At 37.7% G+C, this 17,072-nt stretch overlaps 2 protein-coding genes and 1 long non-coding RNA gene across 5 annotated transcripts in view; 2 read left to right on the forward strand and 1 right to left on the reverse strand.

The window, feature by feature from the left end:
- Positions 1-342: 342 nt before the first annotated feature.
- On the reverse strand, positions 343-10,168 carry LOC111343139 (uncharacterized). Its single transcript, XM_088731174.1, has 4 exons — positions 7,107-10,168; positions 2,971-3,156; positions 1,825-2,148; positions 343-1,167 (listed from the first exon to the last, which is right to left on the reverse strand). The coding sequence occupies exons 1-3, from the start codon at positions 7,123-7,125 to the stop codon at positions 2,072-2,074; spliced, it is 282 nt and encodes a 93-aa protein (XP_088587300.1). The 5' UTR covers positions 7,126-10,168; the 3' UTR covers positions 343-1,167; positions 1,825-2,071.
- Positions 10,169-10,275: 107 nt separating this feature from the next.
- Positions 10,276-14,419, forward strand: LOC111343137 (nacht, lrr and pyd domains-containing protein 1b-like). The gene has a single exon (XM_022950288.2). It carries the CDS (start codon positions 10,366-10,368, stop codon positions 13,348-13,350), a length of 2,985 nt encoding a protein of 994 aa, XP_022806023.2. The 5' UTR covers positions 10,276-10,365; the 3' UTR covers positions 13,351-14,419.
- Positions 14,420-15,522: 1,103 nt separating this feature from the next.
- Positions 15,523-17,072, forward strand: part of LOC148724644 (uncharacterized) — a 60,690-nt gene continuing 59,140 nt past the window's right edge. Inside the window, exon 1 of one of the 3 annotated variants that reach the window (XR_015990980.1) lies at positions 15,523-16,275. This is a non-coding gene — a long non-coding RNA (uncharacterized LOC148724644). Of the gene's footprint in view, positions 16,393-17,072 lie in introns of all 3 variants that reach the window. The other 2 variants (XR_015990976.1, XR_015990978.1) reach the window with 2 other exon arrangements.

The following is a 17,072-nucleotide window of genomic DNA, read 5'->3' on the forward strand; positions in this document are numbered from 1 at the left end:
TCATCGCCATTCATTAATCTGCAGATTAAATATAATAATTTATTTGCACTTGTTCAAGACTTTCTAACAATTGAGATTTTTCTGACTAGTATTCCACACCCTGTATCTATGCAACAATTCCTGGAAAAAGTGCCTGAATATTCAAAATTTTGGCCAAAAGTTTCATGATTGCACACGTTAAGTATAGAGAATTTGGAATTGGAGAAACTAATAATCCCCTATTCAATAGTTTTCTTTATTCTCATCACTTATGTGCTTGATATTATATTGATAATGTAAGGAGAAATTCTGTCTTGATCACTCACGATCATGGCAGTTGAAGGATTAACACAGAGTTGGAAATTGCTTCGCCCTATTTTTAATCAAGTTTCTTTTACAAGTTAACAAACATTCAATACCCCATGTACATATACATGTGCATCTGTGGCTTACTTACAATTTTCATGACTTTCAAACTTAATACCTATGATACAATATATTAATTTGGATAAGAGAGCTTGTATATTCATTGCTATCAAATAGCTGCAGTTTCACTTTGACACTCTGACCTCAATAATTTCTGGAACTATGAGTAACTGAAGGGTTCACCTACAATTTGGTTTCCAAATGACCAGTTTGCCAACATGTTGGGTCTTCTCACCAACATCTCAGGGAATTTTGTTAAGGTCTCATAGGTCATTGAGCTCATATAGTACAAAAGGTTATTAAGTGATTCTATCCACTGAACCTGATCAACTTCTAATTGACCAAAGTCAGAAGACTTGAGGAGTTAGCAAAGTGGTTGTTCGCAAAACAACTTGTCGGTGAATAGGACCACAATTCAAACTATATGGGGAATTTGTATAGTTCTTCCACTGCTTCTTTCTGACCCTGGTTGCATCACTGCAGAGCAGACTACCCATAATGCCGACTACAATAAGCCACTCCTGGTTAAGTGTGAACCACTTCTGCCAATAAAACAGACATTTTGTCCACCAGCAGTAAAGAATTGCAGTATCAAGAATGATTCCAAATCCATTCACCACCTTGAAAATTATTGCACAAGCTGCTGAAGTGCAAAGTTCAGCAGCACTCACAGAGATGGAGAACAAATTAAGGAAAAGTCCAACAACAAATACAGTGAACCAGATTATGGGGGTTGGCTTTTATTATCTTCTGGTCTGTGCCCTGGCCAAAGGATAAAGGAGAGAAACTATGTTAGTCTTGCAAATATGCAATTGGAATTGAAATTTGTAAATTACTTTTCGCTAGAAGTGCATATCTGTAACGTCTATGGTTTCTATTTTCTAAGGCTTGAATCCTTTAACTTCCAAGATCTGATTGCTAATTCTCCCCTCTAGCTGCTATACATTCCCTTTTAACATACTTACAAGAATATGATGCTAGATCAACACAAAAACTGATAGGTATTCTCACTATCTTTTTTCTGGAAAATGTATGGATGTGATAAAGAAAGGTTACATGATAATCACTTCTAGGAAGGTTAATATGGTCTGTACTTTAATTGACAACAATATTCATCATCATCACAGTGGTCAAAATGCTGTGGACTCACAAGGCACAAGCACCTTCAATCAGCTCTTAATCTACAACCAGGTTTAAGGGAAAAGAGTGGGACAAAAGCTCAAATGGTAGGGGGAGGAGAGAGTAGAATAGAAAGGGGGATAAGGGTATGGAATAAGCGGTGAAAATAATGATGAAAGCTATGATGATGACGGTAACAAGGAGGAATTTGATGATGAATTGAAAAATGTTGATGATGGTAAAATGAGACCAACTGTAAAAATGTCTATCAATAGAAAAAGGCTGGGAAATAAAAATTACCTCAGCAAAAGGTTTCCCCTTTTTCTTGATATCAATTTTATGCCAGCACAATTCACAAGTAATCTTCACTTCTTTTTTAAACCATGTCAAAAGACATGCTGCATGAACATGTTTTGCCAAGCCAGAACAGTAGCACTGAGTTATAAGGGCTTCTTTCCCAGAAGAGTGGTAAATGTGGCAGATGCTCTGGGACTCAGACTAATCAGAATTTTCCTGATCAGTTATTTTGCCCTACATCATATTGGCTTCATGCCTCAGCTGAAGGTCTTTCATTATCATGATGTAGACTCACTGTTGTCATTGCTGTCTTCCAGCGACAGAGTTCTGAGGTACAAGGTAAAGCAAGAAAATAAATATAGAATTTTCTTTCTTTGCTGTGAAAATATGCACCAATATTGGTCTGCAGGCATTGTCTGTTCAAAACTGCAAACAGTTTTCCAAGTGCAAAGTTTGAGAGAACTGTGAGCTTGATAATATCCATGGACAAATATACGAGCATATTTTCACACAAAATTAAGGCTTTTGTGTTTATTATCCTTCAAATATATTGCAATGTACATGAAAAAATGTTTGCAAACAGCTTACTGTTTTCTGTGGGGGGATGTCTTCTATGTTACGAATTCATGAAAACATAAAATATTTCCCTTCTTCTGTGACAATGACAAACTAATCTCATCTTGAATTAAATTTTCAAGAAAGAAAAAGAAGGGAGGTGCTCCAAAAGTTGGGACTATTTAGACTAAGCTAAAGAATTTGACCTTGCATGGTTGAGTGGTTTTCAGGCGATAAATTATTTTTTCAATTATGTGTAACCAATAAGATTTTTTATCTTAATTAATAGTTAATCTTCATGTCATTGCAATATGCAGGTGATCTTAGAAAATTAAAACATTTCAATTTAGGAGGCCCACAACAAACTGGAAATCTGTAAAATGTTTGTAGGCAATAAGGATGAGTCTAAAGCTAGTCTCTGCCATTGAAAAGAGCTACTGGTACCTTAGTCTACTCTGGTTTAAGCAATCTCCTTTTAGAAAACTGTAATAAACATTCTTGCAAGCCATCAACCATGATCAATCTCGACTGATAAACTCAAATGATCAAAAGTTATCCACATGCAGTTCCTAATTATTTACTGTGTGATCAGACCTGACAATCTTGGTGTTCCCCCACTGAGCTTGGATGATGATGTTCCAGAACCAGTGTTGCATGGGGCCACAACTTTTACTTTGTGCACAGAAGCAGATGCTGACTGCTCCATCTCTGATGTGCCAGTAGTCCCTTCCACTGTTGTCATGGTGATACTTGTAAGGAGCCCCAAAGGGTAATCAAACACTGCATTAGAGAAAGAAATAAATAAAAGACTAACTGTCAAATTAGAAGAGCAAGAACACTAGAAATATTTGTATTTCAAGGAAAGGCTTAATTTTCAGGTGTCAGATAATTCACCGCAAACTGGTCAAAGGTAATAAAAGTAAAGTCTGTTTATGAGCCAAGTGGCCCATTGGACAAGTGCTTAAATCTGATTTGTGTAGCGTGAAGTGACTAGGAGTATTTTTACTCCTCCCTGGATGGAATGCTAGCCATTGCAGAGTTACCCCCAGCTGGTATCCATTTATTCTCCTGGGTGAAGAGGGCGAGGCACTGTGAGAGTAAAGTGTCTTTCCTAAGAAAACAACACAATGTCCCCACCCTGGGCTCAAACCCAGACCACTTGATCTGAGTTGAGTGCACTAACCATGAGGCCACCACCCCTCCCACAAACTGGAACCAGAATTAAAGTAGAACCATGCTAACTCAAACTTGTTCAACTCAAACTCCTCACTAACTTGAACTAATTTGACTTTTCCTTGAGCTGAAATTTAATCTCACTGATAATTTGAACTTCAACTAAAAACATTATCCTATTAACATCAAAGTGTCAGAGCATAGCTAATTGACATTTCCAATCTTTATTCATGATCCATAAAAAAAAAAAAATATTATGACATCTACGAAAATATGACACATTTCAGATTGACTTCCCAAACTTATCAATCCATCTAAAGGCCCTAATTTTTTAAACAAACTAAATGTGCCAAAAAAACTTCTAATGATGCAAGAATGGTAAAAACATGATCAAAACATTCTAAACAAGATTATTGAAATTCAACACCAATCCAGATACCAGTAGCTTGGATCCTGCTAACTTACTGTCACATTATTTTGGATACGAGTGTTAACATATGCCGAGAGATTTTACTAAAAGCTATAAAAGCTAAGAAACAACATGATAAGAAAAGGGAAGAGATCTAAAGTAGCAATTCAAATACTTGAGTCTGGACAATCAAGCTTTGATTGTGCCTTTATCACTTGGCAGACACCTGGAGGAGAAAATTGCCTGAGAAGTTCATCATCTTTCTTACGTTGCTGATGAAATATACTCAGTCTCATTTTCATTAAAGTTTCTTCCATTTTCAATGAATATTACACCTGACAAATCACAAAATAATGGTCAACTGTCTGTCTCATAAAATCATGGATTCAGATTTAAAATATAAAAAACCTTTAATAGAGTATAGGTTGACAGAACATCAGGGGAAAATATCTCAGTGGATTTCTTTCCAAGACCTCTTGCTTCTATTGGTTAACAATACAGACTTTCTCTAACCCAGTCTACTGTCTTACAACAAGGATAGAATTCATATAGTTGTAGGTTGAGATATGTGATCTATTTCAAGCATAGAGATCCAATTGAGGAAATTGGATCACCTTTTAGTAAGTAAGCTAAGATGCAAGTCTATTCCATACTCAATGGATGTCCTTGTTTTTAAGCTTTGATTTTAAACAAGGCCGAAAATAGCTTTCTTTTCTCATTTGATTCATTATATATGAACATAAATGAGTTGAACAATGCAAGAAAACAAGAACAGCCTAGCTTATATCAATACAATCAACCATGAATCACTTTCTTTGCCTTTCTTCCCCATTGCATGCAAACACTGACAATTATAACTTCTTCCTATCCTTGTGAACACTTATTAGTTTTGACTATTGCAGTGTGTAACGCTTTGTAAAGTTTTGGAATGTTCACTTCTCCAATGAAGGATATTGACAAACTTGCAGCCATTCATCAGTGTACAGGTTAATTAACATGTCAATCATGCTGTTGTTATTTTCGGAATGGAAGTTGCCTTTGTCTTGAAAACTGAAATAATCCTAGACTCACCCCAATTGGGGGAAAGGTTAGTTAAGAAGTAAGAGGAGCAGGGGTCTGCTGTCACTTTGGTAGTCATAGGTGATACATCATTCTCAGGAAAGTCACAAGACTTTCTCACCAGAGATGACAAAATGTACAGTCCTACTCCATGGAGTACCCTATGGAGTTCCCCTAAAAATCATGTATTGGTTAAATAAAATACTTTATAAACATAGTAAATCATTTGATGTACATAGATGTAGATGTACATGTTTAGATGCCAGTTCTCTGATTGTCACAGTTTGATACAGTCCAGTTGTTGGGGGCAGGGGGCTCTCAGTCTTACTAGTTCCTCCATTTTGGTTTTACCACTATGTAACGAGTCCTTCGACGGGAAGATAAAAAACTGAGTGTGATACACAAAACCCACTGTTTTGAGTTCTGCATGAGGTAAAATATTTAAGCTTCCTGCATTCTCCAAATCAACAGCCCCAATTACAGTTATTTGCAGACTCATCCCTGTTTTTTTTTGTTTGTTTAAAATTATCTCAATTTTGTTACAGCACTGCAAATAGATAAGTGAAGAGAGACTCTGGTTAAATACATGGATTACTCTTTTAAAGTCTTATTAGTAACCTATTAACATAAGCTTGTATCCTCTTCCCTTTACACAATCAGGAAACCCATCAGGGCTTTAGGTAATAGATTGAACAATTTACACCTCTTAGAGACACCATACATGAACAGGTATTTTGAAAGACGTAAAATCTCCTGCCAAATGAAAGATATGTGTACTTTTGGCCTCTTGAAGATCATAAATATAGATGGTACTCAACCTATTAAAGAAAACATTCATGGATTACATTAAAGCCTTTCGTTTGAAGTGGCCAGAAGTTTAATGTTAAATTTAATATGGCGGTCAAATAATGGACTGTATCAAACTGTGAAAATCTGAGAGCTGGCAAGTTCAAAAGAAATTAAGATATTCACATCTAAACAATTCACTATGTTTATAAAGTATTTTATTTGACCAATATACAATTTTTGGAGTACTAATGGTCCATGGAGTAGGGCTCCGTAGAAATAATCTCAAAGAGTTTTATGAAATTGACAGGCCTGTTTGTAGCTTCATCATCATGAAAATTAGTCTGACGTTCTTTGAAAATTAAAAAGCTACTAACTACAAGTTAAGGGAAGAAGAACTGGGAGCAGCACAGGAAGAAGGAACGGTGTGTGTGGGGGGGGGGGGGGATAATTCAAAAATAATAATTCAAATGGAGTAAATTTATCACTTTCAACACAACATACATACATAGATACATACATACATACATACATGGTTTATTTGATAAAGCAGGTTACTAGGTAGGCAAGACTAAAGTCCTGATGTGGACCTGCTAACTAATTTAACACTTTACACTTAATTAAGAAATAGAAATATGTACAGATATATAGAAGTTACTGGTATTACAATAATTAATTCAAAAATATGTATAAATATCGTCCTTATTTGTAATTGATGAAGATTCCTTTGAATATGATATACTGCTCAAGATCGGTTTGTTTTTCTTTAGTTTTTCTTTGAAAGCTTCAAGGCTGGACGCCTCCTTTATGCTGTCCGGGAGGGCATTCCAAGCAATGGCAGCCCTATGTTTAAAGGTCAATCGTCCTGTTTCAGTTTTTGGTCTTGTTACATTTATGTTCAAGGATTTCTAAGGCCATACACTTGGGCACTTTTTGTAACCAGTTTATTAAGTAGATCATTATTGAGCCCATGGAATGATTTGTAAGTTATTGATAGGATCCTTTTTGTGTAGAAGTGGGAAAGGGGAGACCAACCCTTTAGATTTCTCAAGTCGGAGCAACTTCAGAATACCCGTCCACATCATTTACATGTGTCGGGAGGCTTTGAAGCATGAGGCATAACACAATAGACGCTATTCTTATTTAATGACATGTAAATGAGTGGCCGGGTATTCTGAAGTTTAGTTTGATCAAAACCCAAGAACTGTGCGCGATGCAAAACGTGAAAAGGACTACTGGTGGTGAACAACGTTCCTTTTCAAAAACAAGTGTTAGATGACAATGACTTTTACTAAGTTCTCACCTGAATTTCTGGATCTCATTTTTAGGCCACCGATCTAGACTGCTACTTTCATCACTTTCTATACCTTTGACAGAGTTTTCGTCAAGAAATATCACCTCTAAACATCACCGGCGGGGATAAGATCGACTCTCTCTATCCACCACACTGATGTCTATTCCGGGGGCGAGGGGTGGGGGCTGAGTGTAGGGGTGAGAGTATGGGGTGAGGGGTAGGGATGAGGAGTATAAATTACAATCCACTCGAAACAAACTCATAGTACTCGATGCAGTCAGAACTTTAATTTTATTGACTGAATAAAAGTAAAGTAATTTAGTTATAAAAATTGTGCATACTTTGGACGCAGAACATTCTAACTTTGCGATGGCTTTTACCAAGTTCTCACCTTGATTTCTGATCTCATTTTCAAGCCACTGATCTAAACAATTTGTCTCACCGCTCTCCATACCTATATCCCCGAACCCAAAATGCTAGTGTTCTCGGAATACGTGAATTAAAGAAGAGAGTGGGGCAAGTGATCAAGCGTACAATATGTTGTGGACTTCCATCCTGAAATCAGGACTGATTGCTCTCTCAAATGAAACAGCTCCAGAAAGTTCGTCGCGATGGTACTTGAGGCAAGAGTGACGTCCGAGGAAAAGAGCGACCAATCAGAAGTGAGTCAGTTGCTTCGCTCGTAAACAAAATTTTGGTAGACAGTCGCTTAACTGTGCGGTGATGTCTTAAAGATTGAAGAAGGAACGAAGATTGTTTTTGTTGTTTCCAATTTTTTTAGGAAACTGGGCACTAATGATCTCATTCATGGTGAATGGAACAGAACAGGACAGAACAGAACAGATTTATTTTCCACTATCTAGAGAGATTACAGAAAATATTACTATAGATTACAAAAGTAAAAATAAACAAGAAACAATAAATTACATAAATTATCAAAAATAAATTGTGCGTAGTGACCAAAGCAGCTTAAGCTTTCGAGTTGGTCACCGTCACGTGTAACTAACTGGCATACTTTACATTTATATAAAATTACAAGTAATGAGTAGCGGACAAAGTAAAATTATAACTGCATACATTCTTACTTACCAGTTCATGTGGTAACATTAATAGAAGAATAATTGAAATAGAAATGATTACTAACAATGACGGTAGTAAAGTTAAATAATACTCATTGGGTATTTAGAAGGTACTGTTTGTACTGCTCATAGAAATTATTGTAAGAGAGAGATTTTAATTTAGAGGGAATTTTTTTCCCAAACTTTAGATCCAGCAAAGGCAAAAGTAGCAGCTCCATAACGGAACGCTATATCAAGAAGGATTTGGGTGTACCAGTCATTCTTATGATGCGTATGGCTGAGAAAAGTGGTAAGAGGTCTATTACATAGTTCTTGATTACGTTTTTTTGGCTTAGATGCATGTATGATTGCATTTGAAAATAATATAACATGTCGAAAACATCGTGAAAACATTTGGCAAAAGGTGATAGCATCATGGGAGTTTCTCATATCTTTAGGGACTTGGCTTTCCACACTTCTTTCAAACTCATGTTCTTACAAGCATCTTGAGACACATAAAAAATTTACGCGCGTTTGATTGACTGAAAACGAGTGCAGTTTTTTTGGAACACGAGTATAAAGTTGTAACAAGAATGCATAGATGTAACAAGAGTACAAGTCACAAATACCGCGCGCGCGGTCAAAATCTCCCCTGTCTTAACTTTCTATGATGCTTTTTCACGCGGACCATTAACAACTTTCAACAAGCTTTCTCATGCAATTTCGTTTGAATAAGTTGAGCTGCATTAACACCAATTCGCACTTGAAATGATCTCCTTACCTATATTTGGCTACCCGAGCGGGCAAGATGTGTCGCGTACTGCCTGCTTTGATTCTGCGCGCCGCTTTTGCGCCTCAGTCGTCGTCGACATTGTCCAACGGTTTCGAACTTTGTTAATCTGCTCCAAGCTCTGTCTTGTTTTGAACCAAAAAAAAATTGTTTGCAGACTTCAGAAAATTATCATCCAAAGTTATTTAACGCCCTTGAGATTGCAGAAGACAGTCAAACTAAAGAAAACATTTAACGAGCCTCTTGGGTACACTATTCTACAAACACAGTTGGTTTTGGTTACAATGAATAAATGAAGTTCATATATTTTGAATTGCGGTAGAGAACGCTATTCATGCAATAGCGAAAATCAGACCTGAAAAAAATCAGACCTGTAGGGGATTCCAACCACTGACCTCTGCGATGCTAGTGCAGCGCTCTACCAATTGAGCTATCAAGCCAACTGGGAGCAAGCCGTTAAGTTGATTCGTAATAAACCCGTGATGATAAATCAGATACAATGAATATATGAAGTCCATATATTTTCACATGGGCCAATTACAGTTGGTTTTCTTTCCCGGCTCTCGAAATAAACAAGTCATTCTGGATTCGTATATACAAGCGCAATTTTTTTGCCATGAAATAAATCCTAAGTAGACTAACTCGCTCGGTGAAGATGGCTGGATATTGGACTCGTTCTTTTTCGACTTCGTCTCGTTGCATAACAACGCATAAAAAGAACTGGGCCAATATCTAACCATCTTGACCTCACGCTTGGTCACTACAAAAGGCGCATATTTCCACAGAGCGTTTGGGTGTTGTCAAAAAATTGTGTGAAAAATGGAAAAAAATTAGCCTGAGGGGTTAAACACAAGAACATGGCATGTGAAAAACAAACAGCTAAGAATAGATCTGAACATTTCATCAAATACATCTCATGACTGCTGAATTTTCCTCGTCAACCTATCCTGCAAAAGTTAATTATTTTCAGTCGTCGGGTATTGGTGACTGATAAGTCTCAAACATCAGCTAAAAGGCAAGCGTATTCAAAAGCACTACACGCATGCATGCACCTCCGTAATCTTTCAGCTCCACAGAATTTACAATAACTGCCTGCGTCTCATTAGCATATAAAACCGAGTTCTACGAATAGTCCTTTTTACAGTTGTGGGCTCGGTGGCCAAGCCTTTGAACAGGAGTGAGGCTAAGGGTGACCTTGTTATGATAGAGATGCTGCTGCTTTTCAAATGCAAATCACTTTGTTTTCATGCTAACTAGAAACAGATCTCTATCACAACAGGGTCACCCTTAGCCTCAATCCTGTTCAAAGGCTAGGCTGCCAAGCCCACAACTGTAAAAGGGACTATTCACTTTATTGTTTCAACTTGAAACCTTGTGCGATTTTATCTAAACGAAAACAGCGAAAATACAAACGCTACCAATGGATAATCTCAAGGAACTATTTGCGCCAAAAACATTTAACAGAGTCAGCTACTTCGTAGTTTTAGGTTGGATCGTGATCGGTGTAATCTTTCTTGGTGTTTTGGCAGACACGGAATATAACGAATCTCGGTCGGATTTCAGCTGTGGCGGGGCGAAGACTGTTCAAGACATCGACCTCGTCCGTGGACAGTGTTTCGAGCTGTACATGAAGCAAAACAACAAACACGGTCTTCCTATCTATGGCTTTGTAATACTTAACTTCTTCCTCATTGCAAGTGTTTGTGGTATTTACTCCCTAATAGTGAGCTCTACAGTCAAAAAACTGTCTACACTGAGCGCTTGTAATGGTGACGAGGGACACTCGTTCGGCCGAGAAAACGCATTATCTGGTGGAAAAAAGTTGTTTATAGCTTACTCCGCTCAACTTTTCACGAGGATTGTGTTTGGCATTCTCTTCATGGTCCTACAAACTCAATTTCTGTATCCCACGGACTTTCCCTCTCGCTTTCGTTGTGATCCAAACTGTGCAGGAGATCAGCCAAGGAATTCTACTGGCGTCATGCAAAACTCCACACCAATTTTACACGATTGTCATAATCAACGAGCAACTAAAAAAAACTCCTGGATGAAGGCTGTTCTAGTGGTGAACGGAATTTTTGTCTTTGTCGTTCTGATGGAAGCCGTGTATATTTTAATACGAACGTGCAAAAATCATGGTTTCATGAAAAATTCCAAGTTTCTAAGAACTCACCTACTACCTCTGGTAGAGGAAAGTACAGACCATGCAACAAACATCCCACTCATTCCAAAGGAGCCTGAACAACCCCGAACAACATCACTGCTCCAAGAATTCATCGAAAATACAAAGGAAAAAATTAAAAAAGACACATGTCGACCTCCACAACTCCGAGCGCCTTTTTCAAGTCCTCCCGGCGAAGGACAGCCAGTTAAACATTTAGCTCTAGATCAGATTTACACAAACCTTGTCGTTATTCCGAACAGGGCTAGATACGACTTTACTGGAGACAGACGGGAGAAATTGGAAGTCTACACCAAATCAGCTGAGAAAAACACAGCACCTAGTGGGCCGGAAGACATTCTTAACCACAAAAACAAAAAAGTTTTGATTGTTGGTCGTCTCCGAATCGGAAAGACACTTTACTGTACCAAAGTTCTGAGAGACTGGGCATTAAACAAAGCATTCAATAAGACACCTGATGCTAAAATCCATTTTGATGTTGCTTTCTTCATCAAATTTAGAGCTGTCAACGCGGTTAACAAAGTTACACTCAGGGAGCTGCTCACCTCGTCAGAACATTCCCTATCAGATCACATGGATGAAGAAGTCTGGAATTACATCTGTGACAACCCCGAAAGAGTTCTCCTTATTTTCGATGGAATCGATGAATTTAAGCATAACTCAAAGATCGGCGATGAAAACTTCGAACCTAAATTCAGCGACCGCGTGGACGAAAAGATGCCCGTTCATGCACTCTATGAGAAGCTTGCGTCTGGGAAACTTCTCAACGGAGCTGCCGTTTTGACGACTACAAGACCTACGGCTCTACCATGCATCGAAAAGATTCCTTTTGACAAAGTCTACGAGATCCTCGGCTTCTCATCCACACAAGTCGAAGATTATGTAACCAAATTTGGTGAAGACAAGGATGTGGGAAAAACAGTATGGCGACACATCGGCGGTAACATGAACATCCTCTCTCTATGCTACATTCCTGCGAGTTGCTTCATCATTTGCTCAACTCTCTTTCATATGCTGAGCTTTAAAGGGTTTAAAAGTCTTAGCCTACCAAAGAAACTAACAGATATTTACAAGAAAGCAGTGAAAATTATTTATCTGAGGCATAACGAAGACTTCCGCGGCAAGAATTTCACTAGCGAAGACTTAGAATCGGACGATTTGCCCCGAGAAGTTGAAGAGAAATTTAAAAACCTGGAAAAGATGGCTTTTGAAGGAATTAAAGAAGAAAGGCTAATGTTTGGAGGAAACGAAGTACAAGGAATGGAAGGCAGCGCCCTATTTCACCGCCTACCCGACTGCCGAACTGACGAGTCAAACCGCGAAAAACAATTCTGTTTTATTGATTTAACAATGCAAGAGTTTTTCGCTGCCAGGCACCTTGCGAATATGAGTGAAACAGAATTGAGGAGCTTTGTTTCCATGAACATAGAGGATGGCAAATGGCAACTGGTTTTCCAGTTTCTAGCAGGACTAATGAACGATAAAGAAAACCTACCGAGCGAAATTATCACAGACTTTCTTCCTGTGGAAACTGAAGAGAAAGAAAGCGGGCACTACAACGAAGAGTGGACTGGGAAAGTCACCTGCTGGCCGACCTATGATAAAAAACATTTTGCAGTGACATTATTGAAGTGTTGTAGTGAAAACAGTGAGATGAAAACAAAAGTTCAAAGAAAACTTCAACAAACTAACTTTGATTTTGTAAAATTTAATTCTTGTCAACTGACAGCTGCTTTAATAGATACTGTAATTGAGAATCAAGGTAAAAAAATTTCACATTTAGATTTGAGTGGCAATAACATTGGCCCTTCGGGCTGTTTAGAGATTTGTAAATTGTTAAAATGTAGGAATTCTCAACTCAGCTGGTTAAACCTCACAGACAATCAATTGACAGATGAAGAAGCAAAGTATTTAGCTGACGCCATCAGAGACAAGAACTGTCAGCTACGCTGGTTATACCTCTGGGAGAATAACATCACAGACAAAGGAGCACAGCACTTGGCTGAAGCCATCAGCAACGAAAACTGTCAGCTACGCACGTTACTCCTCAATGACAATAACATCAGAGACAAAGGAGCACAGCACTTGGCTGAAGCCATCAGCAACAAAAACTGTCAGCTCCACAGGTTAAACCTCAAACGCAATAACATCACAGAAGCAGGTGAACAACACCTAGAGATTTTACTTAGCAAGAGTCAGTCTGACTGTTACTTTGGTATATAGCATGGCTAATTTCACAAATAATCGATAAAACTAAAAGGAAATTATATTACCTAATTACAATTTAAAAATGTGAGGTAACCAGCACAGTATCATTTGAAACCCAACAACTTAACATATGAATGAGAGAAAAACTATGTTTGTGAAGAAGCTAGAGCAGCGAGATTATTTGAACCAGATCGAAATGAAAAAAAAAAATGAACCAATAAACATGTTTATCGACAGCAAAGGATGTCGCACCAATGGCAATGAAGTAAAAACACAAAGCTTACTGCTGAGAAAACAAACAAATCTCTGACCTCTCAGGAAACTTGCCCATTTTATGATTGGCTAGTTTCGATCCTAATTTACTCCAAGCTTCTGTATGTTTTAATCAGCTTGTGTCTGTTACAAGGTATAGTTTTCTGTTGAGTTTAGTAAGTTCTTGTGGAGATTATAAGCATCAATGATTATCAGAGTAATCCGGGTCAAGTAGTCGTTTACTTACTGCAGATGAAATCGTAGCAAAATTGTAAATTTAAAAATTCGGCTTTTCAAAGAGAAAAGACCTTCCAATGGTAGGTTAGAGAGTTACTCTATTTCATATTAATAAGTCGCACAAGTTTTTTGAGGTTTCTGCAGTCGTTGTAAATATTAGGTTATGTCTACACTATACCGAACTGCTTTTCGTGTCGACATGAAAACCACTGCCGCATAGTATGAACAGAAACGGCCCAGAATTGAAACAAGTCGTTCACATGGGCTAACGGATTGCACCGAAGCAAATAAATATTACAATAAATATCCCAGACCCAGCTCATGTAAATACTAGCGTTCTTTTGTACATAATTAGGGCTTGCCTGCCATTACCATGATAAAATGTGTGGCACAGGACTGATTAATGAAGATGCTGCTTTGGTAGTGTAGGAACTGTGATGATCACTCTCATCTTCAGTAATTAATTTGCATATCATATCTGATACTCCTATATTTACACTTGATCAAGACTTTATAACAGTTGAGATTTACCTGCCTAGTATTTGTAGATAGGGCCAGAGTTCCTAAGGTTATCAAATAAATATCGAATAAATCATGTAAGCAGATTTATACTTTGTGTTTGTTGTAGTCAGTTTAGCCCCAGCCTATGGTTAGACGTACCAGACAGAGAAGAGAGCTTTACACTGACTTTTGCAACAGGCCAAAGAGAGGCAGTGGGAGGGGAAGGGGGCATGCCTTTTCAATACCAAAAGTAGAAATAAGTTATCCGAGATACCTGCCTCAAGTCCTCTGTAGAAGCTCTTCTCAGCAGTACCTTCTCTTCAGCAGGGATGGGACCCTCCTTACAGTCAACTTTTCCCTATCTTAGATTGAAATACATAATTATTCCAACCCTATTCTTAAAACTGGACCAAATTCCACACCCTGTCTCAAAGCAACAATGAAACATCTTAAAAGAAAAATATTAAAATGAAAGTAGCTTATTTCCTGGAATAAGCGCCTGATAATTTAGTCAATTTTGGCCAAAAGTTTCACGATGCACATGTTAAGTATGGAGAATTTGGAATTGGAGGAACTAATTATCCCTTTATCAATTTTTCTTTATTCTCATCACCTATCTGCTTGATATTATACTGATAATGTAAGGAGAAATTCTGTCTTGGTCACTCATGGGAGTTAAATGATTAAACACAGAGTTGGAAATTGCTTCACCCTATTTTTAGTTTCTTTTACAAGTTAACAAACATTTAATACCGTATGTACAAATACATGCATATCTGTGGCTTACTTTACAATTTTCATGACTGTCACACTTAATACCTATGATACAATATATTAATTTGGATAAGAGAGCTTGCATATTCATTGCTATCAAATGGCTGCAGTTTCACTTTGACACCCTGACCTCAATAATTTCTAGAACTATGGGTAACTGAAGGTTTCACCTACAATTTGGTTTCCCAATGACCAGTTTGCCAACATCTTGGGTCTTCTTACCAACATCTCAGAGAATTTTCTTAAGGTCTCATAGGTCATCAAGCTGACATATACTACAAAAGGTAATAAATGATTCTATCCACTGAACCTGATCAACTTCTAATTGACCAAAGAGTCAGAAGACTTGAGGAGTTGGCCAACTGCCTGTTTGCAAAACAACTTGTGGGTAAATAGAACCACAATTCAAACTATATGAGGAATTTTTATAGTTCTTCAACTCCTTTTTTATTTTTAGGGGACCCTCCTGAAAATCACCTTCAGATGATTGGAATCCTCCTCATAAATTATTATCGTCGTCGTTATTATTATGAACAGATCAGAAGAAAAAAAAAGGAATGGAAAACTATACTTTAAGTAAACTATGGCATAATATGATTTGGCTATGAACAAATGATATTAGAATTTCGTACTTTCAGTTAAATACTCCTTGGCATCGTGATTTCCTTAAGGATTGAACTCCAGCACTCAACATGTAAGTCCATGAGTCTGGGACGTTCCACCTGACAAAGGTCTTTTTTCCTTTCCCTAATTGTTAACTGGTTATTGGACTATGTGTGACTGGTATACTTACTGTGCAGACGAACATGTACATCTAAGTTTTCCTCACATTATCACCCATGGATCGCATGTTAGGGTCACAAGAAAAATATATAATGATCAACAACTTTAGAAGGTCTTGATTGTTTAACAAATTCTCCTTCTTAGCACCTTAGAAAATAGGAGATCTGGACACTGATGTCAAGCTTAAAAGACTTACGACAATTTGTGATGAATTACGTGACACACATAAGAATTTTTGAAGACCGCTGAGTCAAATTTTCAAAATGGCGGGTCTGCCGGGTCTGTGTGTTTTTTTCTTCGTCTGAGGCAGGGAAACCTTATGACTAAAGTAACGTCAGATCAAGAGGCGAAAATGAACAAGAAGAGAAAGAGAATGGAAAACAGGAAGAAAATGTATGTACGGATCATTTGATTCATACGGGAAATCTACCACGACAAGGCTAGGAATCGTCTCCTTCGATGATTGAAAACTCAAAGATGTCCGTAAGGGCTACTTTTATGATTTCCATGGTGAGAACCACGTGTATTTGATTGAAAAAATTATTTTCCTATTGTATTTGTTGCTATTGGAAATGATAACTCTATGTAGCCAGAAGTTTTGCCAGATGATTGGCACCAGTACTTAATAACAAATCGAAGCCAGAACGAGCAGACATAAACGTTCTTGTATTATGTTAATTGTTTTATTCTTCTGTATAGAATTTGGTATGCTCGGTGGAAACAGATTTATTTGTTCTTAGGAAGCCTAGTGAATTGAATGTAGGTCAACTATAGTTTACATACATGTTTAGGTGTCTGAAAACACGGTAGTGACTAAAGCGAAGTCCCCCCACCAAAACGAAGACCCCCTACCAAAACGAAGACCCATTACCAAAACGAAGACCCATTAATGAATTCGTTCTGTTCATGAGACACACTACGAAAACGAAGATCCTTACGGAAATCTTGAATTCTGAATCTGGCGCGTCTGTAATTTATTGCGGAATATTTCAACAGTAGAGCCCTGTAGAGCTTTAAATGGGACTACTTCAAAGCTAAAACGAGATTTAATCGAAGAGACAGGACATGAAAAGGACAGTCTGCAGGGAAAGTGTTAAGGTTCACTTCTTTGCTTGTATCTTAACAAGCTGCTTTTCAATTTTCCAAAAATTGTGCTTTAAGACTGCAAACAAAAGTTTAGATTAGCTATT

The sequence above is a fragment of the Stylophora pistillata genome, chromosome 8 (assembly GCF_964205215.1).
Source record: "Stylophora pistillata chromosome 8, jaStyPist1.2, whole genome shotgun sequence".
NCBI lineage: Eukaryota > Metazoa > Cnidaria > Anthozoa > Scleractinia > Pocilloporidae > Stylophora > Stylophora pistillata.